The sequence below is a fragment of the Carcharhinus amblyrhynchos genome, chromosome 34 (assembly GCF_965287045.1).
Source record: "Carcharhinus amblyrhynchos chromosome 34, sCarAmb.v2.hapA, whole genome shotgun sequence".
Classification (NCBI taxonomy): domain Eukaryota; kingdom Metazoa; phylum Chordata; class Chondrichthyes; order Carcharhiniformes; family Carcharhinidae; genus Carcharhinus; species Carcharhinus amblyrhynchos.
In genome coordinates this window covers 5682123-5708643 of record NC_137357.1, presented here as the reverse complement: position 1 = coordinate 5708643, position 26521 = coordinate 5682123, and the positions used below count along the sequence as shown (strand labels likewise).

At 46.2% G+C, this 26521-nt stretch overlaps 1 protein-coding gene across 1 annotated transcript in view; it reads right to left on the bottom strand.

The window, feature by feature from the left end:
• The window catches only part of LOC145361168 (cGMP-dependent protein kinase 1-like), a 99513-nt gene that overhangs the window by 17323 nt on the left and 55669 nt on the right, over nucleotides 1–26521 (bottom strand). Inside the window, 6 exon segments of the mRNA XM_080216787.1 lie at nucleotides 9385–9481; nucleotides 11544–11618; nucleotides 14568–14633; nucleotides 15271–15365; nucleotides 17691–17768; nucleotides 21306–21369. Of these exon segments, the coding sequence (XP_080072913.1) occupies nucleotides 9385–9481; nucleotides 11544–11618; nucleotides 14568–14633; nucleotides 15271–15365; nucleotides 17691–17768; nucleotides 21306–21369 (475 nt within the window).

Sequence of the window (26521 nt, the reverse complement as noted above, 5' to 3'; positions counted from 1 at the left end):
TGATCTGTCATGGCTCAGTTCCACTTTCCCGCTTTCTCCCCATAACCCTTAATCCTCTTGCCTGTTAAAAACCTATCTACCCACGTCTTAAATATATTTAGCGAGGTCGCCTCCACCACTTCAATGGGCAGAGAATTCCAGAGATTCACCACCCTTTGAGTGAAGAAGTTCCTCCTCAACTCCGTTCTAAACTGCACCCCCACCTTATCTTGAGGCTGTGCCCTCTAGTCCTGCTGTCCTTTCTGAGCGGGAAGAACCTCTCCACCTCTACCCTATCCATTCCTTTCATCATCTTGTCCGTGTCAATAAGATCCTCCCCCGTCCTTCTAAACTCTAATGAGTACAAGCCTAGTTTATTCAGCCTCTCCTCATAGCTCAACCCCCTCAACTCTGGTATCAGCCTAGTGAACCTCCTCTGCATTCCCTCCAAGGCCAAAATATCCTTGCGCAAGTGCGGCGACCAAAACTGCACACAGTACTCCAGCTGCGGCCTCACCAGTGCCCTGTACAGTTGCAGCAAGACCTCCCTGCTTTTATATTCAATCCCCCTCGCTATGAAGGCCAGCATCCCATTCGCCTTCCTGACCACCTGCAGGCTGGGTTTTTGCGACTCATGCACAAGGACCCCCAGGTCCCTCTGCACCGTAGCATGCTACAGCTTTTCGTCCTGTAAGTAGTAGTCCTTCCTACCATTATTCCTACCAAAGTGGATAACCTCACACTTGGCAACATTGTATTCCATCTGCCAGGTCCTCGCCCACTCGCTCAGCCTATCTAGATCCCTCTGCAGGCTTTCCACACCCTCCGCACAATTTGCTGTTCCACTTAGCTTTGTGTCATCAGCAAATTACGACACCTTACACTCAGCTCCCTCCTCCAGATCATCTATATAAATGGTAAATAGCTGAGGCCCCAGCACCGATCCGTGGGGTACTCCATTAGTCACCAACCGCCAAACCGAATAGCACCCATTGACACCCACTCTCTGCCTCCTATTTGACAGCCAATCCCCTGTCCACGCTAACACCTTACCCCCAACTCCATGCCCCCTAACCTTCTGTAACAACGTTTTGTGCGGCACCTTATCAAACGCCTTCTGAAAATCGAGAAACACCACATCCATCGGTTCCCCTCCGTCCACCGCACTATACACATCCTCATAGAATTCCAATAAATTCGTCAGACACGACTTCCCCTTAACGAATCCGTGCTGCGCCTGCTCTATCAAACAATTCTTCTCAAGATGCCTCGCTATTTCCTCTTTGATCACAGATTCAAGCATTTTTCCTCCAACAGACGTTAAACTAACCGGCCTATAATTCCCTGCCTTTTGCCTGCTACCCTTTTTAAACAGTGGCGTAACGTTAGCCGTTTTCTAATCTTCCGGCACTTCCCCGGAATCCAGCGAGGTTTGGAAAATAATCACCAAGGCATCCACTACCACCTCTGCCATTTCCTTCAGAACCCTGGGATGCATTCCATCCGGTCCTGGGGACTTGTCCACCATCAGTCCCACTAGTCTGTCGAGCACTGCCTCTCGAGTAACAATGGTCTCATTCAGGCCCTCCACTCCTACCATCTTTCCATCGTTAACACCCGGCAAACTATTCGCGTCCTCCTCCGTGAAGACCGAAGCAAAAAAGTTATTCAAGGCCTCAGCCATTTCCTCATCCCCTACCACTAAATCCCCCCTCTCATCCTCTCAGGGTCCAACATTCACCCTAGCTAGCCTCCTCCTTTTTATATATTTATAAAAACTCTTACTATCCTTTTTTATATTTAATGCTAGCCTAGATTCATAGTCTATCCTTCCTTTCTTTATCAATTTCTTCGTCATTCTTTGTTGATATTTAAACCTCTCCCAATCCTCTTCTCGCCCACTTTTAGCCACTCTAAACGCATCAGCTTTTAATTTCATACTCTCCTTTATCTCCTTCGTTATCCACGGCTGATTATCTCTTCTCCTACGATCCTTCTTTACCATCGGAATAAATTTCTGCTGAGCACCAAGAAAGATCTCCTTAAAGATCCTCCACTGTCCCTCAGCAGACCTACCGACCAATCCGCGCCCCCAATCTACATTCGCCAATTCCTCTTATCCGATCGTACTGCCCTCTGTTCAAACAAAGGACACAGGTCCGGGATCCTACTTTCTCCTCCTCCATCTGCATCAGAAACTCCACCATACAGTGATCACTCTTCCCAAGAGGATCCCTCACAACAAAGTCCCTAATTCTACCTGCCTCATTACATGACACCAGATCTAAGATAGCTCGCTCCCTCGTCGGCTCCAGCACACACTGTTCAAGGAAACTATCCCGGCAGCATTCCAAGAACACTTCCTCAAGCCCACCGCGTCCAACATGGGTCGACCGATCAATATGTAGATTGAAATCCCCCATAATTATCGCCGTTCCATTCCTGCACGCAACATTTATTTGCGAGTTTATAGCCCGCCCCACCTCCAGGTCATTATTTGGGGGCCTATAGACGACACCCACCAGCGTCTTCCTCCCCTTGCTGTTCCTAATCTCCACCCACAACGATTCCACGTTCTGCTCTTTGGCGCCTATATCTTCCCTTCCTACCACCCTGATATTATCCTTAATCAGCAGAGCTACCTCCCCCTTTTTCCTCCCGTCTATCCTTCCTAAACACTTGATACCCCTGTACATTCAGCTCCCAGTCCCTGTCTCCTTGCAACCACGTCTCTGTAATGGCCACCAGATCATATCCATTTGTGCTGATCTGCGCCACCAGCTCATTCACTTTGTTCCGAATGCTTCGTGCATTCAGATAAAGTGTCTTCATCCCATCCTTCACCTGGACCCTATTTGAAGGAACGCTACCAACCTTACTCATGCCCCCTACTCCCTTTATTATTGGGACATCCTTGGCCTCTTCCTGTACCCTCTCCTTTACTTTAAACCCTGTAATTTCACCTACCCTCGCACCCATCCCCCCCCTAATTAGTTTAAAGCCCTATCCACAGTCCTATTTATACGATTCGCCAGGACTCTGGTCCCAGCACGGTTCAGACCAACACCATCCCACCTGAACAGGTCCCAACTGCCCCAATACTGGTGCCAATGCCCCATAAATTCAAAACCATTCCTCCCACACCAATCCCTGAGCCACCCATTCACCTCTTTAATCCTGTCTACCCTATGCCCATCTGCACGTGGTTCAGGTAGTAATCCAGAGATAACCACCTTGTCGGTTCTGCTTTTTAATTCCATTCCCAGCTTTTCATACTCCCTCTCCAGATCCTCAGTTCGCATTTTGCCTACGTCGTTGGCACCGACATGCACCACAACGACTGGATTCTCACCCTCCCACTCCAGGTTCCTCTGCAGCCCAGATGTGACATCCTGGACCTGAGCACAAAGCAGACAACACACCCTTCTGTGCTCTTTATCACTGTGACAAAGGACAGTGTCTATACCCTTAACCACACTATCCCCAATCCTTTTCACCTTCTCTTTGTCTATGTCCTGTGTCTGCATCACTGTACTGTGTGCAGTTTGCTCATCAACCTCACAGCCCTCATTCTTGTCCACACTGGAAGCAAGAACCTCAAACCTGTTATGCAGATTGAGAGGCTGAGGCATTTGGGTCCCACCCTCCTTCCTCCTCTCCCCACCCTCCTTCCTCCTCCCTCCCCTCAGCAGCCCCCTCTTGTTCCTGACCCTTAGAGTGAGCCAGTCCAGGGGGTGTTAATGTCTCTTACACCCCATTATCAATGGCACCCTCCCTCCCCCTGATGAGCCTCAGTGTCTGAAGCTCAGAGGCAAGCTCATCAACTTTGAGCTGGAGCTCCTCTAGCAACCAGCACTTACTGCAGACATGGTCACTGGGAAGGATCCTGGGGTCCACCAGCTCCCACATCATACAGAAACAGCACATCACATGCCCCTCCATTATTGCCCCTTAGGAATTACTAAACACAGTTTACAAGTCAAACATACCTGGCCCTTTTCTCCCAAGCCCTTTGATCCTAAGCCCTTGTAGCTCACTCAGCTTCCCTCTCACTCCGCTGCCTGCTCCAACACTGTCCGCTGTCTACAGCAGGCCTCCTTTGAAACCTAGCGCGGTTTACAAAAATCCCTACCCACAAATCCCCGCGACCCACTTCCTCTGTAGTTTTAAAGCTGTAAACGTTAATAAGCCCGCGAAAATGTTTTTAAAGGTAATCGCTTACCTTACTCGGTGCTCCTTCACTCCACCCGCTCCAGCGAACAAGCCTCATAGCTCAGGCGCAGCACAGGGCAGAGTTTTAAGTCCAAACATTGGGCTGGAGCCAAGTTAAAGTTCGCTCAGAGGCAAAAATACAAACAATCCAGGGAACCGAACCCATTCACATCCAGTTCTGGGGGTGGCTGGATGAGAGGCTGGCAATTAACCTATTCACATCAAGTGATTTAAAAAAATTCTTTCATGGGATGTGGGTGTTGCTGCCTGGGCCAGCATTTACTGCCCATCCCTATTCCCCACTCATGAAGGGAGCGCTGAGGCGCCTTCTTGCACCTTTGCAGTCCTTATGTCCGTAAAACATTTAAACAGAATTAGGCCACTCGGTCCATCGAGTCTGCTCCACCAATCAAACACAGCTGATATTTTTCTCATCCCTCATCTCCTGCCTTTTCCCTGTAGCCTTTGATCCCCTTATTAATCAAGAATCTATCTATCTGTCTTAAAGACACTCAATGACCCGGCCTCCTCTGCAGTGAAGACTTCCACAGATTCCCCACTCTCTGGCTGAAGAAATTCCTCCTCGTCTCCGTTTTCAAGGACCGTCCCTTAAGCCTGAGGTTGTGCTCTCTGGTTCTAGTTTTTCCTACTAGTGGAAACATCCTCTCCACGTCCAGTCTATCCAGGCCTTGCAGTACCCTGTAAGTTTCAATAAGATTCCCCCTCACCCTTCTCGACTCCAACGAATACAGAACCAGAGTCCTCAACCATGGGTGTGCCTTTAGAAAAGATTTTGACCCCATAATGGTGAGGGACTGATGATACATTTCCAAACCAGTGTGGTGTGTCTATCAGGTGGTAGAGATCATGGGTTTGAATGGTGTCAGGAGCCTTGTTAAGTTTCTGCAGTGCATTTTGTAGACAGTCTGCATGTGGTGGAGGCGTGTTGGAAATGGTGGATGGGATAGCAATTGAGTGGGCTGCTTTGTCCTAGTTAGTCATTTACGAGGTTTTCGTTTTAACAGGCATTCCACAGGTGGCCATGTTTCCCAGACCTCGGGAAACTCAGCAGCTGGAAGAAGGTGCGAGGGGCTGAATCCTGAGGTAAAAGTTTTTACAGCATTGCTTGTGAACCAGGATGAAGAAGGAGTTCTTTCCCCCGTTCCTCTATGTTCTCAACTTCACAACCTGACACAAAACTCACTTCCAGGCTCAAATCCAGGTCATAAGAATGAATGGTGATCATTGACCTGGCACAGTGCTTAGCACTGCTGTCTCACAACGCCAGGGATCTGGGTTCAATTCCCGGCTTGGATCACTGGCTGTGTGAAGTCTGCACGTTCTCCCCTTGTCTGTGTGGGTTTCCTCCAGGTCCTCCCACAGTTTCCTCCCAGAGTCCAAAGATGTGCAGATTAGCTACATTGGCCACAATGGATTGACCCTTAGTGACCCGGGATGAGGAATTCATGGGGTAAATATGTGGGGTTATCGGAATAGGGCCTGGATGGGATTGTTGTCGGTGCAGACTCGATGGATCCTCCTGCACTGTAGGGATTCTATGGACCTCTACACCATGCTCCATGGGTCAATTCGGCCATCAGTGAGAAGATAATGTGAGCATTAGGAACACAGCCTACCCCTCAAATGTTCTCCGCAAGTCAATCCGATCATGGCTGAACCTCCCCATCAATTTCACTTTTCCGACTGCTTCCCATAACCTTTGATTCCCCAAACCGATCGAACTTAGTTTTGAACATTCTCATCAACTGAGCATCCATAGTCTCGACAGTAGAGAATTCCAAACATTCGCAACATCAAGTGAAGACATTCCTCTTCATAGAATCCCTACAGTGGAGAAGGAGACCATTTGGCCCATCAAGTCTGCACTGACCACAATCTTCCACCGATGGAATGAGTACACCTTTTGGATCTCTTACAACTTGGAGATGGGTCATTTAGTATTTCGGTTTTTACACAACTGCCTTTGACCTAATTGAATAAACATATATTACCTTTCAACTGCACTTAATTCCAACTTGTTTAATTTGCATTTGCATCAGAGTTCTTCATCAGTTTTTAAAATTTGGCTTTTCCATTTATAAAAAACTCAGATGATTCCAAAGATTAAAAGTTACATTTTTTTTTAAAGTTTGTCAAAAACAAGATTTTTAAGTGGAATCACTAAGTCTGAGGAGAATTTCCCTAACTTCATTAGAAATTTAAATGATTTACATGGCCATCATAATCAAAGGTTTGATTTTAAAGCCAAGATATCCCAAACCGTGCCACATTGTCATGGAGTTGGGCTATGAGGGTTAGACGATTCTTTTGCTTAATTTAGCTGGCTGTTTTTCCACAGAAGGCATTTGCTGATTTGGGGTTGTGCGACTTGCAGCTCAATTATGGACAAGGAAATTGGAAGATTTGCCTAGCTTGGAGGCAGAGGGTGAAATCTCCAGTCACCCTCACAATGAAAGACTGCTGAGCTTTGTGCTAGAAAGTAGTCAGCTTGAACAGTCAGCTTCGAAAGAGCTGAAAAGAAACTGTGGTAACAGAATGGAAAGTTGTAAAAGTGCCAAACTAGAAATCTGAGGAGAAAACAGAGTATATTCTGCATGACTTTGGCTTTATCCCTGAGCAACTGAATAAACTTTAAGGCTTTCTAAGATAAGGGAACTCTCGGGAGAGATATAAGTAATACTAAATTCATAGAGTACTACTTATAAATTATAGTGTTATGCTAATAGTGCTTCCTTTCTTTGTTTTTTTTTTAATAACGTTTGTTTTCATATAAAAACATGAAATTTTGTGACACGAATTCTTTTCAGCTAATTATCGGGTGTTCAGAGTTCTCTTTAAAGGTTAACGGTTCCTACCGGGATCGTAACATCACACTGAACTGCTGCATGTGGCATTTGCTGATTTAAAAACATAAGAACTCGGAGCAGAAGTAGGCCATCTGGCCCCTCGAGCCTGCTCCGCCATTCAATAAGATTATGGCTGATCTTTTCGTGGACTCAGCTCCACTTAACATAACCCTTAATTCCTTTACTGTTCAAAATCTAGCTATCTTTGCCGTAAAAATATTCAGTCAGGTAACTTCAACTGCTTCACTGGGCAGGGAATTCCACAGATTCACAACCCTTTGTGTGAAGAAGTTCCTCCTCAACTCAGTCCTAAATCTGCTTCTCCTTATTTTGAGGCCTTGCCCCCTAGTTCTAGTTTCACCCGCCAGTGGAAACAACCTCCCTGCTTCTATCTTATCTATTCCCTTCATAACCTTATCTGTTTCTATAAGATCTCCCCCTCATTCTTCTGAATTCCAATGAGTATAGCCCCAGTCTACTCAGTCTCTGCTCATAAACCAACCCTCTCAACTCTCGAATCAACCTAGTGAGTCTCCTCTGCACCCCCTCCAGTGCCAGTATATCCTTTCTCAAGTAAAAGTTTAAGTTTAAAGTTTATTTATTAGTATCACAAGTAGGTTTACATTAACACTGCAATGAAGTTATTGCAAAAATCCCCTAGTTGCCACACTCCAGTGCCTGTTTGGGTACACCGAGGCAGAATTTAGCACGGCCGATGCATCTAACCAGCACATCTTTTGGACTGTGGGAGGAAACCGGTGCACCCGGAGGAAACTCACACAGACACGGGGAGAACATGCAGAACCTGCACACACAGTGACCCCAGGCAGGAATCGAACGCGGGTCCCTGGCGCTGTGAGGCAGCAGTACAAACCACTGTGCCACACATTATTATAATTAGAACAAGGAATTGACTTATTTTGAGGCTATGCCCCCGAGTTCAAGTTATACCCACCAGTGGAAACAACCCCCCGTTTCTATCTTATCTATTCCCTTCATAATTTTATATGTTTCTATAAGATCTTCGCCTCATTCTTCATTTGATAAGGAAGCTTCTAACTGGATCTCAGAAATGGCTCCCTCTGCTCTCTTCCCCAGAGCAATATGAAACACATTAACCTTGCATCTAGGTCAAAAGTCTAACTTGCTATTCTTCAGCCTATGAGTTAATGGACAAGTTTACAGCACAACTGTTTACAACCCTATCCCTACATCTTTCTGGGACTTTGGGAGACTTGGAGTCTATTCATTGTAAACTCTGAGACTGTTACCATTTTACACATTGCTAAACTATCAAAGATATGGAGATACCGGCGTTGGATTGAGGTGGGCACAGTAAGAAGTCTCACAACGCCAGGTTAAAGTCCAAAGAGTTTACTTGGAATCATGAGCTTTTGGAGCACTGCTCACTCACCTGATGAAACAGCAGCGCTCCAAAAGCTTGTGATTCCAAATAAACCTGATTTATTATTGTCACATGTATTTAACATGCAGTGAAAATTATTATTTCTTGTGCTACAGACAAAGCATGTCGTTCCTAGAGAAAGAAACAAGAAAGTGCAGAATGTAGTGTTACAGTAAAAGCTAGGGTGTAGAGAAAGATCAACTTAATGCAAGGTAGATCCATTCAAAAGTCTGACGGCAGCAGGGAAGAAGCTGTTCTTGAGTCGGTTGGTACGTGACCTCAGACTTTTGTATCTTTTTCCAGACAAGAAAGTGGAAGAGAGAGTGTGCATGAGGTCTTTAATTATGCTGGCTGTTTTGCTGAGGTCGCGGGAAGTGTAGACAGAGTCAATGGATGGGAGGCTGGTTTGCGTGATGGATTGGGCTACATTCATGACCTTCTGCGGTTTCTTGTGGTCTTGGGCAGAACAGGAGCCCATACCAAGCGACGATACATCCAGAAAGAATGCTTTCTGTGGTGCATCTGTAAAAGTTGGAGAGAGTCGCAGCTGACATGCCAAATTTCCTTAGTCTTCTGAGAAAGTAGAGACGTTGGTGGTGCTTTCGTAACTATAATTTCGGCACGGTGGGTGGGGCAGGGGGGACCAGAACAGATTGTTGGTGATCTGGAACCTAAAAACTTGACCCTTTAACCTGGTGTTGTGAGACTTCTTACTAAACTATCTAAGCCTTCCTTTGATCTCTCCCAGTTAAACCACCCAGACTTACTGTCAGGCAGACTAATGAGCCCCTCTTCCTATACCCTAAATTTTAAACTAGAGTCCCAAAACATAATAATCTTATACACCTCTGAACTGTAACTTTACGCCATCTGTATCTGAACCCTGTTTTCTTGGCTCAGAACTGAAACCTCATGACTTACCAACTCAACGCGGCCGAATCCCCCAACGCCAAGGGTCTGATGAACTCTGAAATCTGTTCGCTCCAAGCTGGCAAAGAAAGCAGCCTCAGCCTCAAACCTGAGCCGGATTGCAAACAAGAGGAGGAGAAAATAATTTCATGTTGATATGAGAAGGCACCTGATGAGGGGCCATTCAAATTCAGCAGCAGTCCCCCTCAGATCGAGGGAACAACGCCACAGAGCAGCAGCAGAGACGCACGGCGGCACAGTGGTTAGCTCTGCTGCCTCATAGGGTCAGGGACCCGGGTTTGATTCCCGGCTTGGTTCATTGTCTGGAGATTGCATGTTCTCCCTGTGTCTGTGTGGGTTTTCTCCGTGTGCTCTGATTTCCTCCCACACTCCAAAGATGTGCTGGTTAGGTGGATTGACACAAACAGGCACCGGAGTGTGGCAACTGGATGAATTTCACAGCAACTTCATTGCACTGTCAATGTAAGCCTGACTTGTGATTATACATAAACGTCAAAACTTTACGACAAGTAACTTGGCAAAGTGACTTCGCAATTGAAAGAAGTCATGCGAGCTGGGAGATGGAGCTGCAAGCGTGAACCTGAGTTAGGCTATTCATAAACAAATAAACACATAAAGACGACAGGTGCAGTCTTGTAGATTACAGTCTTGTAGGAGGCGGTGGAGTGTGGACAGCAAGACTGGCCCAGGTGTCTCCACCTGAAGAAAAGCCCTCTGACTCTGATCAGTCCAGCTCAGTCATTGGCCTGAATCATTCCTCCCCCCCCCCCCCCCCCCCCGCTCTCACCCCTGGGGGTCAGGAGCGCAGAGTCAGAAAAATCTCCCACTCGGCAAACCCATTCCGACAGGAAGTGTCCTGAATGTTCTAACTGTGGCTCTGGGGCAAGGGCCATTAACGCGAGTGGGGCTCGCCAACCCTGGGAAGAGTTTGGAGGCAGCCACAGGGGTTGTAGAGGTTAACTTTGAAGTTTTTAAGTTTATTTGTTAGAGTCACAAGTAGGCTTGCATTACCACTGCAATGAAGTCAATGTGAAAATCCCCCAGTTGCCACACCCTGGCGCCTGATCGGGTTACACTGAGGGAGAATTTAGCACCTAACCAGCACATCTGCCAGACTGTGGGAGGAAACCGGAGCACTAGGAGGAAACCCACGCAGACTCTGCGGGGAGAACATGCAGACTCTGCAAAGACAGTGACCCAATCTGGGAATTGAACCCAGGTCCCTGGCGCTGTGAGGCAGCAGTGCTAACCCACTGTGCCACCGTGCCGATCCTCGAATTTCTGTTCTTCTGTTCTATCTTCTGTTGATTCTCTGTATATATGTTCAAAGGTTAGTCACTTGCCTACAGACAGCGGGAAGAGGAGTGACTGGATTCACCAGCAGGTATGAGGCTGTTAGTGGAATCCCCCGGTGAATAATTACCTGGTCGATGGTGCTGAGGAAAGGAGGGATAGGGAGGGACAGAGAGAATATTTCCCAGCCTGATGCCAGGCACGTGGTAATGGGGGAGGATATTGACAGACTGAAACCCCAGTTCCAGATAGTAACATTAGAGTGAGAAACCCTGCTTGTAACACACAAAGACGTAAGGACATTCAAGAGGGGAATATCAAACACACCTTGAGGGCTCACAATTTCAGTGCACTGAAATGGAGTTGGCATTTCAGCTAAGATTTGGAGCTTGTTCTGTCTTTTTGCTCAGTGCCGTTCTCATAGTCCAATTGATTTGATTGGAAATGGGGAAAAAAATAATCACAGAATCCTACAGTGCAGAAGGAAGCCATTTAGCCCCTTGAGCCCGTACTGACCACAATCCCATCCAGGCTCTGTCCCCATAATCCCACATATTTACCCTTCTCGACCCCCTGACACTAAGGGTCAATTTAGCATGGCCAATCCATCTAATCCGCTCATCTTTAAATAGTAGGGGGCAATTCAGCATGGTCAATCCACCTATGCTGCACATCTTTGTCACTAAGGGGCAATTTAGCATGGCCAATCCACCTAACCCGCACATCTTTGGACTATGGACTGAACTTGTGGACCTGCAATCACACTGACCAAGCTTCCTCTATAAGTTATCTTCCTCTATAATTTATTGTGGACTAAGCAATAAGAAGGAGTGGATACCTGATGGATTCATACTCACTGTGCTTGCATCTCTGCACTCTCGTATTCTCGACTAGAGACATCTTCTAAGCTCCCAGTTAACTGTCGGAATGAGCTGCAGACAGAAAAAGATTTAAAACTTAAAGCCATGGATTCTTCCACATTCAACCATCCAATCTCCCCTCACTGACCAGTGTATAATTCAGATGGGGAACCTTTCAGTCGAGGAATGTAGTTCACTGCAGCCCCGTGGCCATTTGTTCACCAGTATCACATCCAATTCATTACAGAATGACAGACGGCAGTCACCATTTCACCCATTTATAACGGGATTAACCAGCCACTGACTAACACGTGACAAACAGCTGTGGAGAGTTTACTAGTTACTGACCAACACATATAGAGCACAGCAACCTCACAAATAGAAACACAACTGAAAGCCTTAATTGCACTGAAGTGGATTATAAAAAGGGATTTATCTTTGTTAAGACATTTACCGTTGCCTGACACACGATAGCTGGGTTTCTTCCCTGCTGCCGTCAGACTTTTGAATAGTCCTATCATATATTAAGCTAATCTTTCTCTTCACCCTACCTGTAACTGCAACACAGTATTCTGCACCCTCTCCTTTCCTTCTCCCCTATGTATTCTATGAATGGTAAGCTTTGTATAGGACGCAAAATTGCAGAATACTAAGAGGCCCAGGTAGAGTGGACATGGAGAAGATGTTTCCACTCGTCGGAGAGGATAGAACTCGAGGGCGCAACCTCAGAGTGAAGGGATGCTCCTTTAAAACATAGAATGAGAAGGAATTTCTTTAGCCAGATGGTGGTGAATGTGAAACTCTTTGCCACAGAGGGCTGTGGAGGCCAGGTCATTGAGTGTCTTTATGACAGCGATGGAAAGGTTCTTGATCAATAAAGGGATTAAGGGTTTGAGAAGAAGGCAGGAGAATGGGGATGAGAATCTTATCAGCCATGATTGAATGGCAGAGCAGGCCTGATGGACCGAGTGCCCTAATTCTGCTCCCAAATCTCATGGTCTTATGGTCTGGAGCGCAAGAAACAATATTTTTCACTGTATCCCAACAAACGCAACAATAATAAATCAAATCAAAGATGTACTTCATTCATAGATGAACTAAGATCAAACAGTAAGACATCATATTGTTGAGACTGTGCCCAGGTGAATGTAGCAATTCAGGGTAACTCAAGAGTAGGAGACACAGACGATCAATAAAAGGATCAGTTAGAGTTTGCTTTTTCCACTGTTGTCACAATCTCCTGATCTGATCAGGGTTTATTAGAGAATGAAGGGAATGGACTGTGATCGTGTAGACAACTTGTGCTGATTCAGTAGTTTAGGATCAGAACAAGGAAGGCTCGATCTCTCGTTGTCTGCAGGCCGCATCTTCAATATCAAGAAGTGGCTCTACATTTTTTCCCCTTCAACTGACTTGGGATTTTCCCCCTTGCCTCACCTCTCCAAGGTGATCATGTGGAGGGATTTGGATGTACTAAATGATAATACGAAACTGACGGTTTCGACAACACATTCCACAGGCTCACTATTCTCTGATAAACAAGCGACCATCTCACATCCAGCTCCTCACTAATCTTTTCACAGAGATGGCAAGCACCACAAATGAGGAAACTATCCTCTGTGTTTGCAATGTTGTTTGAAGGTAACTTTTGGGGTTAGGACACCAAAGAGAAACTCCCCTGCTGTACTTCAAAGTAGAGCCATGAGATCTTTAACACTCAGCCAACAGAACAGATGAGACTTTGGCTTAGTGTCGCAAAGTTGGGGAGAGTCATTGTAAAATTGCATGTTAAAAGGTGGGGCTTTTCCTGTGTTTCGAGATTTCGAAAAAGTGTGTGAACACAGAGTATCCAAACTAAAACATTTGTATTGAAAGGCCAAGCAGCAGTGTTATCAAGGCAACAGGCTTTTGAATTTAGCCAATCAATTTGCATTCAGCACTGAGATACCAAGAACCTATTAAATTTAAATCTGATGGTTTTGGTAACCTAGGACCAATCCTCTTGTGGGGGATATTGATATGTCATCACAGGTATAAAAGGAAGGGCGCAGTGGGACAAAAAGCACAAAGCAACTGCCATCTGCCAGAGTAACAGCTATTAGTTCAGCTCTCAACTCTGGAAACAGAGAGAGAGAACTGCTGGCTCTTATATTCTCATTTATGTCTTAAGAGAAAGCATCACCTCGATAGCAAAGATTCCAAAGAAGACAGAAGTTCCTGACAGACAAATCAACAGAGAAGGCCCAGACATCTGGAAGATGCCAAATCTGGTTTTTATTGAGAGAGTCACTAAATTTTATTTTGTTAATGAGTGGGAATTGTATTTAACTGACCAGCATTCCATTAGAATTTTGTTTTTTTCGGGTTGTTAATAGTTTAATCTGTTCACTGTTAGATAAATAAATTGTTACTTGTTGATTTTGGAGAGTGTATCTCAGGTACTTATTTTGATTTAACCACTTGGAGTTGCTGAAAAGCAGATCTTCCCACTTCACACTCACTTTGACAGATCCAAGGATGAGGTACTCCTCTTTGAGTGATTAGGTGTTAGTTCTCGGAGAAGGGGAATCCACTTCCGCATTATAACACTTAGCATCTCACTGGAAACATGGTTCCTCCAACAGTGTAGCACCCTCCCAGGCCTGCCCAGATGTCAAACAAAAATAAGGTGACAAGGTTTGGTTTCAGAAAGTTTTGAGAAGGAAGGGGAGGGAGGAAGCTCCTCGCATGGCTGGGGTATCCCAGGTACTGACAGCAATGGTCAGCTATGGCCTGAAGCTGGACTTTGTGTTGTGGGGTTGGTACTATGGAATGGGACACAGAACGCAACCATCCACTCAGGTAGAACTGAATGCTGGTCTCTCTTCTGCACACTCACACTTAAGAGTTTTCACTCTAAGTGGCAGATTGCATGCAACGTAAGTGCACTGGAACATCAGAAGTTTAGGTGCAGTTAGATGGACATCAATGCTTTGTAAAACGTGACCTTTGAATGAAATAACTCAGATTGAAGCTACTCACTCTCTGTCAATCACCAGGCAAATCACATCCTCCGCCGCAATTACATTGGCCAACCTTACGTCTTCCCTAGTGGGGAAAAAGAGTGGATATATTAGCGAAAACAGGAGATCAATTCTTTCACCATCAAATACTGTGAGTGAGACAAGTTTCTGCAGTCTCGCTGCTTTCCACCCAGCCTCTTATGTCTCTTCCCGATTGTTCAGGACTCTCACACTCCACACCAGTACCTGGACCTCACTGAGCACACAGTACCCCAAGGCTTGACTGAAGTGTCAGTGCGTAGGAATCAGGAACCTCAGGCTGCTTTTCATTTCTGGAACAAAGGCCAGTTCAAACTCTACACTGCACCAAGACATATCCGGCTGAGATCCAGAGAATTGTTAAACACCAATTGGCCCATCATGCCTGAGCCAGCTCTTTGAAGGACCTATCCAAGTAATCCCACTGACCCTACTCCTTCCCCATCTCTGACAGTTTTTGTTCCCCTTTATCCACCTCTGGATAGAAGTTCCATTCCATCTGCTTCCACCCACCCCTTTCAGCCGGTGTGTTCCACCTGGCTCAGAGATCAGACTGGCTACCACTGAGCTACCTTTGGCTTTTCCTGCACCACCCCAGCACCAATCGTTTATTTCAACATTCACAAGCGTTGAGTTTCAGAAGAGCTGGAGCAGGTACGCTCAATCTGAGACAATAAACGTACCCGTGTAGAGCCTTCTCTCCAAACCAGTCTCCCCTGGATAGAGTGGTGGGACAGTCTCCCTCTCCATCTTTCGATTCATCTTGTGTCACATTCACCTGGTGGACAAAAGCAAAGCAGCTGGCAGTCGGCAAAGAGCAAATATTACAGGAACAGATGCTAAGAAAGACGCCTTTGAGCCGCTTCAATCCAAGACTCACTGAGTACAACCAAGCTGCTGTGAATGTTGCCAGAATCGCTTAAAAAGCCAATTCTATAGAAACCTGAGAGCTTATATTTAAACCATGCGAACTTATCGATTAAATTCCAGTCTCTATCTCACTCCCGGGATGTCTGTTATTCTGTTTATAAATCATATGAACTTACTGACTACATTCTCACTCCCAGGTATCTGTTTTTCTATAAATAAACCACCCCAAACCCCTCGATTAGCTTTCAGTTTATAACTCACTCACGGGTATCTGTTATTCTATATATAAACCACCCCGAACCCCTCAATTCGATTCCAGTCTGTAACTCACTCCCGCGTATCTGTTATTCTATATATAAACCACCCCGAACCCCTTGATTAGATTCCAGTCTGTAGCTCACTCCCGGGTAACTGTTATTCGAGATATAAACCACCCCGAACCCCTCGATTCGATTCCAGTCTGTAACTCACTCCCGGGTATCTGGAGTTCTATGAGGATGTGTCTAGGGCGGTGGATAGAGGAGAGCCGGTGGATGTGGTCTTTCTTGATTTTCAGAAGGCGTTTGAGAAGGTGCCTCACAAGAGGTTATTGCAGAAGGTCAGGGGGGCATGGAGTTGGGGGTAGGGTGTTAGCGTGGATAGAGGGTTGGTTGTCAAATAGGAGGCAGCGAGTGGGGGGTCAATGGGTGCTATTCGGATTGGCGGTTGGTGACCAGTGGAGTGCCCCAGGGGTCGGTGCTGGGGCCTCAGCTGTTTACCATTTATATAGATGATCTGGAGGAGGGAACCGAGTGTATGGTGTCAAAATTTGCTGATGACACCAAGATTGGTGGAACAGCAAATTGCGCGGAGGGTGTGGAGAGTCTGTAGAAGGATCTAGATAGGCTGGGCGAATAGGCCAGGAACTGGCAAATGGAATTTAATGTTGGCAAGTGCGAGGTGGTCCACTTTGGTAGGAATAATGGTAGGAAGGATTATTACTTACATGGTGAAAAACTGCAGCAGGCGACAGTGCAGAGGGACCTCGGGGTCCTTGTGCATGAGTCGCAAAAACCCAGTTTGCAGGTACAGCAGGTGGTCAGGAAGGTTAATGGGATGCTGGCCTTCATAGCGAGGGGGATTGAATATAAAAGTAGGGAGGTCTTGCTGCGGCTGTATAGGGCATTGGTGAGGCCACAGCTGGAGTACTGTGTGCAGTTTTGGGCGCTGTACTTACGCAAGGATATTTTGGCCTTGGAGGGAGTGCAGAGGAGGTTTACTAAGCTGATGCCAGAGTTGAGGGGGTTGAGCTATGAGGAGAGGCTGAATAAACTAGGCTTGTACTCGTTAGAGTTTAGAAGAATGAGGGGAGATCTCATTGAGATGTATAAGATGATGAATGGGATGGATAGGATAGAGGTGGAGAGGCTCTTCCCGCTCAGAAAGGACAGTAGGACTAGGGGGCACAGCGTTAAGATAAAGTGGGGGGCGGTTTAGAACGGAGTTGAGGAAGAACTTCTTCACTCAAAGGGTGGTGAATCTCTGGAATTCTCTGCCCGTTGACGTGGTGGAGGCTACCTCGCTAAACATTTTTAAGACGCGGGTTGATGGGTTTTTGATAAGAGAGGGGATTAAGGGTTATGGGGAGAGGGCGGGAATGTGGAACTGAGCCACAACAGATCAGCCATGATCTTATTGAATGGCGGGGCAGGCTCGAAGGGCTAGATGGCCTACTCCTGCTCCTATTTCTTATGTTCTTATGTATCTGTTATTGAATATATAAACCACCTTAAACCCCTTGATTAGGTTCCAGTCTGTAACTGACTCCCGGGAATCTGTTACCCTCCGTACAAACCAACCCAAATACCTTGATTAGATTCCAGTCTGTAACTCACTCCTGGTATCTGTTATTGAATATATAAACCACCTCGAACCCGTTAATTAGATTCCAGTCTGTAACTCACTCCTGGGAATCTGTTATCCTCCGTATAAACCATCCCAAACCCCTCGATTCGGTTCCAGTCTGTAACTCACTCCCAGGCACCCGTTATCCTATATATAAATCACCCTGAATCCCATTGCATATACCACGTGTTGCCTGGTGTGAGCTGGTATCCACCGTTTGTTGCACAGGTGAGAGTTTCTTTCTACCGTTTAATGCCCAAGTGTGAGCTGGTATATACTGTGTGTTGCCCAGATGTGAGCTGGTATGTACCACATGTTGCCCAGAGCCTGGCACTGACACCATGCTTACCTTCCCCTTGCTGATGATAAAGAAAGTGTCTCCACTGGCTCCCTGCCTGATGATGTAATCACCCTCTTCATAATGAGTCTGCAAAGTAACATGAGAACATCTCAATGTGACTGGGATAACCACATCCCCTTTCTCAATGGGTCACAGCACTTGCCAGAGTAATACTGAGTGAGACCTAATGAAGGGACTCTGATCAATGGATATGAGAGTGCACCAGGTACAGCTCACCTTGTGACACAAACGTGGAGGTGTTTCCTTGAGTGTCGAGGTGACCAGATCAAGATGTTCAAGAAGATTTGATAGGGTGAACTCAGGTGAAACTATTTCTTCAGGTTGGGAAATCAAAGAGACCAAACTCCAGAGGGAAATTAGAAATAAGTTTCTCATACCAAAGGGATTGGACATCTACATCACTCCCCCAAAGGGGATGTACCACATCTGAGCCTTCAAGAGGGAGATAGATAGATTTTTGGTTGCTCTTCTATCATAGAAAGTCTACAGTGCTGAAAGATGCCATTCTGAATCACAGAATCCCTACAGTGCAGAAGGAGGCCATTCAGCCCATCGAGTCTACACCAACCACAATCCCACCCAGGCATAATCCTGTAGCCCCATATATTTAGCCTGCTAATTCCCCTGATATTCGGGTCAATTTAGCATGGACAATTCTACACTAATTCTCTACAGAGCATCCTACCCAGCCCCTTTCCCCCTAACCCCAAGTATTTACCTCACTAATCCTCCTAACCGACACATCATGGGGCTTTAAGGGGCAATTTCGCACGGCCAACCTGAACATCTTTGGACTGTGGGAGGAAACCGGAGTACCTGGAGGAAACCCATGCAGACACAGGGAGAATGTGCAAACTCCACACAGATAGTGACCCAATTTGGGAATTGAACCTACGTCCCTGGCACTGTAAGGCAGCAATACTAACCACTGTGCCACCCTTGGAGGGAGGATGGGTCAGAGATTGGAACCTAATTATCTGAGCCTCTTTCCATCCCTGCCAAACACATCTGCCACACCCCCACCTCCTCCCCCCCGCTGCAGACTGATCAGGGACATACAATTGCAGAATTAACAGTTCACCATGAACTGGAAAGCTGCCAGTGATTTGACACAGAAACTAGCAAAGCACAGCAGGTCAGGCAGCTCCTGTCCGAAAAAAAGACAGGTTAATGTTTCAGACGAGTCCTGATCGTTGCCCCATCTCTTAACATGCTGCATTAAATGCAGCAAAAAAGAAAAGTTCCATGCTGCTTACAGGAGGGTTATCAGATTAAACAAGACACTAAACCACATAAGGAACTATTAGGACAGATAACAAGAGGTTGGTTTTAAGAATCATAGATTCCCTACATTGCTCAAGGAGGCCATTCGGCCCACTGACCCCAGGGGAATTTCACAGGAACTTCATTGCAGCATTAATTGTGACTAATTAATAAACTTTAAACTTTGACCCTGCACTGGCAACAATCCCATCCATGCCCTAGCCCCATAAACCCACACATTCACCTTGCTCATCTCCCCCGACAACAAGGGGCAATTTAGCATGGCCAATCCAGCTAACCGGCCAGCACGTCGTTTGGAGTGTGGGAGGAAACCGGAGCACCCGGAGGAAACCCACACAGACACGGGCAGCTCCACACAGACAGTGACCCAAGCCAAGAATCGAACCCAGGTCCCTGGCACTGTGAGGTGGCAGTGCTAACCACTGTGCCACCCTAAGGAGCGTCTTAGAAGAGGCAGAGAGGCTTGGTAGGGAATTGCAAAGCTTAGAGCTTTGACAGCTGAAGACTCGGTTGCACTGGGTGGAGTGAAGGGAATGGGGGATGGACAAGAAGCCCGATTTGGAGCAAAGGAGAGATAGTGAGGTTTTAAGGATAAGGGATAAGGAAGATTATAGATGTAGGGAGGCGGTGGCACAGTCTGTGCAGAGACACATCATTCTACCCAGGCTGAATAATGGTCATCATCCATCTCGTTTCAGCTGTCCTACTTTCATGGACACCCATTTTTGCGTTAGATTTAAAAATATACTGCAGGACAAACTCTCCTAACACCAGAAAGTAGCTGGCAGGGATCAGAATGTGTAAAATGAAGATTTTGCGTTAGATTTAAAAATATACTGCAGGACAAACTCTCCTAACACCAGAAAGTAGCTGGCAGGAATCAGAATGTGTAAAATGAAGATTTTTGGAAGTAAATAGAGAACATGCATGGAATATAAATCTGGCATCAAACTGACCCAAATTTCCAATCAATCACAGGTTGTGACCTTCAATGAACACACACACACACACACAAACACAAACACACACCCTGGTAGCAAAACGAACTGCTGCACGTTATCTTATGTGATCCGTTTGTTTTGCACACATACGCTCATGCATAAACAATACCAACCCAATGACTAAATTGCAGATAAACTAACCGAAGATGTAAGAACAACAAAACCAAATCAAATATCAAGGATGCAATAATGTTGTGTTTAACGGGAGAGGTACAAGCAATCAGGCTTCCATTCCAATTTCCCTTCAGTGATTTACTCTGAACAACCCTCAACCACTGCCTCTCCAAACACACACACACACACACACACACACACACACACAAAAATGCATGCAGCACACACACACATACACATCCACATGCACACATACACACAGTTACATACAGAAAAACACATGCACACGTGCGCACACACACACGCCACCACTCGCCCTCCCTTCCAGAAGTACACTCTAATGCTGCCCTCAACTCTGGGTTCTAAACTGTTGGCATTCACATTGTGGAGAAGTACAGCCATCTGGAATGCAATGCACTGTGCTCGGCAGCACCGAATGTGATGATATCACCAAAACCATCTCATAAGAACGTAAGAACTAGGAGCAGGAGTAGGCCACCTAGCCCCTCGAACCTGCTCCACCATTCAATAAGATCATGGCTGATCTTCTTGTGGACTCAGCTCCACTTACCCGCCCGCTCACCTGAATTCCTTTACTGTTCAAAAATTTATCTGTCCTTGCCTTAAAAACATTAACCTGGATGCATCCAGTCTTTATGTATTTGTGTCACAAGTTAGGCTTACATTAACACTGCAATGAAGTTACTGTGAAAACCCCCCTAGTCGCCACACTCCTGTTCGGGTACACTGGGGGAGAATTTAGCAGCTAACCAGCATATCTTTTGGCATGTGGGAGGAAACCCACTCAGACACAGGGAGAACATGCAGACTCCACACAGGCAGTGACCCAAGCCGGGAATCAAACCCGGGTCCCTGGAGCAGTGAGGCAGCAGTGTGAACCCAATGTGCCACCGTGCTGCTCTGTCAGGTTAAAATAACCAATTTCAGTCAGTCGGTGAAAGGCTATCTCTTAGATGGAATAGATGCAGAATCCACAAGATGGTTATGAATGCTCCTCTACTTAAGGTGCTACCGACATGATGCAACATCCAGGCTGAGACTGGACTGCTCCACAAGGCAGCCTGCAGGTGCAATGGAAACACAAAGTTAAGAGACATCTTATCCGAGCAAACTACCGGAAGAAATCCCCATTAATCAAAGTGACAGAACATGGGACAAAGGGATCACTGAGCCTCATCAGTACCTCCTCCAGCACGTCAGCCAGTTTACTCAGAACCTCCTCCTGAAGATTGCGGAAGGAAGGGACACTGTGGAGAGAAAGAAGGTGGTGTGTGTGAATGAGCATTCGCTATGGCTCTCCTATCACAAGCACCCAGAGACAAGAAACGCCACCCGTGGTCCTGCAATTAAACCACACGATCAGAAATTGCACAGTCCACAGTCATGAGTTTTTTTTAAGTGAATTGTTAATTCTGGAGGAAAGAGTCAATATCTAGTTTGAGAACAATTTCATTCAATCCTAGATCCCAACAGTACAGGAGGAGGCCATTCGACCCATCAAACCTGCACCGACAACAATCCCACCTAGACCCTATCCCCGCAACTCCGCATATTTACCCTGCTAATCCCCCTGGCACTAAGGGGCTATTTAGCATGGCCAGTCCACCTAACCTGCACATCTTTGGACAATAGATGTCAATTTAGCACGGCCAATCCACCTAAACTGCACATCCTTGGAGTGTGGGAGGAAACCCACAAGGGAGAATGTGCAAACTCCACACAGGCAATCACCGTAGACCAGAATTGATCCCGGGTCCCTGGCGCTGTGTGGCAGTAGCTCTAACCACTGCGCCACCGTGCTGCCCTTTGATCAATATCGAGACCATCTGTTAGAATCTCCATGGAGCCACTTGGTGTCTCAGCCCTCTGACCAGCTCAGCTTCAGCCACAGTAGCTGTGGGAGCAGGAGAGACCCAATGGTGGGAGTGAAGGGAGAAAAGATGCAGAATGGAGAGACAGCGAGAATCTTGTTTGAAAGACCACAATTGTTTTCTCACAAACAAATTGGGAAAGGTTTGCCAAGAAAGAGAGACAAAGTGAAAAATGAACTTGTTTTCTTTGTTGGACTGGTCGCTCTGTCTGGCTGGGATGGGATTATTTGTTTAATGCCATTGGGAACAAAAGCTAAGTTCTCCCTCAGTGAGTTAATCAAAGGCAGCGGCTGATTCTGCTACACTGCATCGAGGTCTGGACCCAAAAAAGGACTGGGAGACAGGAGAAAAAAACAGCCTGTAGCAACCTGCTGTAGGGTCCATCCATTTGTTTGAATAGATGAGGAAATGGCCCTTGGTACAAATTTGAAAATGATTTTCTTTTATTGAACAGAACTTAAGAAATTTTACATGACAGAAGCAGTAAAAAGAAAATTTCAGATTGGCTGCTAAGCTGTACTGTACTGGACAGGATCTCAAAAACAAACTGTAAAAAACATGTGGAATCATAGACTCCCTACAGTGCAGAAGGAGGCCATTTGGCCCATTGAGTCTGCACCAAACACAATCCCACCCATGCCCTATCCCTGTAAACCCATGTATGTAGTGCTAACCCCCCGACACAGGGGCAAATTAGCATAGCCAATCCACCAACCCGCACATCTTTCAAGTGTGGGAGGAAACTGAAGCACCTGGAGGAAACCCACGCAGACATGGGGAGAATGTGCAGTCAGTGACCCCAAACCAGGAATTGAACCCAAGTCCCTGGCATTGAGAGACAGCAGTGCTAACCACTGTGCTGCCCTGATATGTACTGAAATGAAGATATATTTCAATCCTTATCTAATTATTGAGCATGCAGTGCTTTTCATGAGCAGTCTGTCTGCAAAAACAGTCCTTCCAGCTACTATTATGAAAAGCTCCTTTTGCTCGCATTGTGTACCCTTCAGGAATGCAGTCAATTGCCAGTTAACCCAGCACGCCTTCTGAGTTTTAAAATGTAGTCAAGTTAGCAGTCGATTTTTTAACCTTAACAGAGTTAGTTGCATAGGCAGAAATGTCTTAAAATCAAGTCTTTGCATAGAACAAAACAAACAGGGCTAAGCATGCATAGGATCTCTCACTGCAGAGTCACACGATAAACACCTGTGTGGCACAGTTCTTTGGGATGTACGAGTAACACTGAGCAGTTGAAGAGCATTTTCAGTGCTCCTGCACTACATGCTCAGAGAGAGTGCTGGCTGGAATCTTTGTCCATAGTCCCAGCTCCAAGGTTAGCTGATACCCAGTGATATCTGCATCCTAACTCACACTAAATTCTGCTCACCCAATTGCTGACTCCCAGTCAATTAAGCAGAGGCCTAGTGGTATTAGCTCGAGGCAGAAACTCAGCTACTGCCCTCGGGACCCAGGTTTGAATCCCACCATGGCAGATGGTGGAATTTGAATTCAATAAAAATATCTGGAATTAAGATTCTACTGATGAAACCACTTTGACTGTTGGAAAACCCCATCTGGTTCACTGATACCTTTTAGGGAAGGAAATCTGCCGCCCTTATCTGGTCTGGCCTACACGTGACTCTAAAGCCACAGCAATGTTCTCAACTGCCCTCAGGCAACTAGCGATGGACAATAAATGCTGGCTCAACCAGCGACGTCCATGCCCCATGAATGAATTTAACAAAATAGCCTCCAAACATCTCAACTTTAAAATTCTCATCCTTGTCTCTCTGTGGTCTCACACTTCTTTATTTCTGTAGCTTCACCAGGACTCCAAGGTCATAAGGATTATTGAACAGTAATGGCACAGAGGGAGGTCGTTCCATCCTTTTAGTCTGTGCCAGCCCTCTCTAAAACATACAATTCCCACATCCCTATCTTTTCCAATGGTCCTACAACGTTCTTTCATTTCATTTAATGATCCAATTTCTTTTTGAAAGCCATGATTCAGTTTGTCTGCAACACACTGTTAGGCAGTGCATTCTAGATCCTAACCACTTGTTGTGTAAGGACATATTTCCTGCTGTTATCCCTGATTCTTTTTGCCAGTAACCTTCAATTAGTATCCTCTGATATGTTTCTGTGTTTCTCCTAATACTGGCCCCCCCCCCCAGCCCACGCCTCCAGTTCCTGAGACCATATATCCCTCCCTAAACCTCTCCCGCACCTTGAAGATACTTCTTAGAATCCCCCTCTTTGACCAAGCTGTTGGTATTTCAACAGTTCATGTTTGACTACACAGTAGCTTTGGGAGTTTAAGATTTTGTATATTGGAAGAACCAAAGATCTGTAGCACAAATTGCTATAATAATGCACTAAAATGGGTTCTGCACTGCAGGACTACTGTTAGTCTTAGCACGTATGTTCTCTCAGGATATTGTTCTCTGGTGTGTCAAACATGTGTGTCCCTCTCTCATGGGGTGGCACAGTGGTTAGCAATTCTGCCTCAGAGTGCCAGGGACCTGGGTTCGATTCCTGGCTCGGGTCACTGTCTGTGTGGAGTTTGCAAATTCTCCCCGTGTCTGCATGGGCTTCCTCCGGTTTCTTCCCACAGTCCAAAGACGTGTGGTTTAGATGGATTGGCCATGCTAAATTGCTCCTTAGTGTCAGGGGGACTAACTAGGGTAGATGCATGGGGTTATGGGGATAGGGTCTGGGTGGAATTGTGGTCAGTGCAGACTCGATGGGCTGAACTGCCTCCTTCTGCACTGCAGGGATTCGATGATTCTCTCCTTATGAATGTTGTTACATGAGGACCATGAGGTGAAGGATGCGTCATAGCTTATTGGACATGAGCGTACTTTGATCTGTTATTTGTGGACTTCAGAACAAGGTGTTAAAAAGATTTGTGCATTGCAAGAAGAGATTATGTCCTCGGGACAGCTGGCCTGATGTGAGAAAGACAAAGAATGTGAGGTTCACAGTGTGAAAGGAAGGTGATGTTGAGGGGCTCTGACTGATCTATAATGAAAATCCAACTACCTGTCACAGTGGATTCTGCATCTTTGCGATAGCCAGTGAAAGTTCTCTCTCTTGGGTAAAGCTTCTTTCAAGTGGATCACTCATTAATCCCCACAAATACTAAGCTCATCTGATGTTCGGCGTCAAAGAATGTGAATATTTCATTACGATGAAGACGTGAAGAGAATCTCCACATGAATAAAACGTTCAAAGGACAATGTTTCAGAAATTAAAGGATTCAAAATAGACAGGTATGAATGAAACATTAACTCCCAGGCATGTACCATGGACACATCCCCTGTGTCCCACAGGTGTGCCTACGGTGCGTGCATATGGGGGTGGTGCGCGTGCGCGATGTAAGCAAGTATGTGATGTGTGTGTGGCATGTACGTGTGGCATGCCTGTATGCATGGCATGTGTGTGTGCGTGGCATGTGTATGTGTATGTATATATGTGTGTGTGTGTGTGTAGCGTGAATGCATGCATATGAGACACACAACATACATGTTGCTTCTTTGTGAGCCTATCTGTGCATATATAATTGTTTACCAATTCTTTTCCCTCCCTCTAGTCACTGACACTGCTACGCTGGGCATTTATGGAATGTGAGGATTTGGACTCAGAATAGTTTACCCAGTGGAGTGAGGACAGGAGAGTGTCACAGAAAACAAGGGGACAGGGAGGTGGGAGCACAGTCAGGGCGCTGGGGGGTAGAAAAGTCTGTTTTTCTTCTGGTGTCAGCGGCTCTTCCAGCCTTAACCCTGAAAATTAGGGGGGAAAAAAAACTTCAATTCTTGGGACAGCAGATAGGAAGTAGAATAACGGAGGAAGGCAAGGGAGGGGGAAAGCAGTGGAGGGGTTTGGGGGAGAAAATAACAGGTCAGAAACTTATCAGCTATACAAATACATCAGCTACAAGAGCAGGTCAGAGGCTGGGAATCCTATGGAGAGTAACTCACCTCCTGACTCCCTAAAGCCTGTCCACCATCAATCTACAAGGCACAAATCAGGAGTGTGATGGAATACTCCCCACTTGCCTGGATGGGTGCAGCTTCCAACAACACTCAAGAAGTTCGACACCATCCAGGACAAAGCAGCCCCATCTATCCGCTACTGTAAACATTCACTCCCTCCACCACTGACCATAGTGTTGGGAGGTTGTACCATCTACAAGATGCACTGCAGCTACTTGCCAAGGCTCCTCCAACAGCACCTTCCAAAACCCTGAATTGTTGTTCCCTTGAAGGAGAAGGGCAGCAGATGCATGAGGAACGCCACCACCTGCAAGTTCCCTTCATACACCATCCTGACTTGGAAATATATTACCGTTCCTTCACTGTCACTGGGTCGAAATCCTGGAACTCCCTCCCTAACAGCACTGCGGGTGTACCTACACCACACGGACTGACTGATGTCCAATAACAATCCTGGAACACCCTCCCTAACAGTACTGCGGGTGCACCTACACCATACGGACTGCAGCAAGTTCAAGGCAGCGGCTCACCCA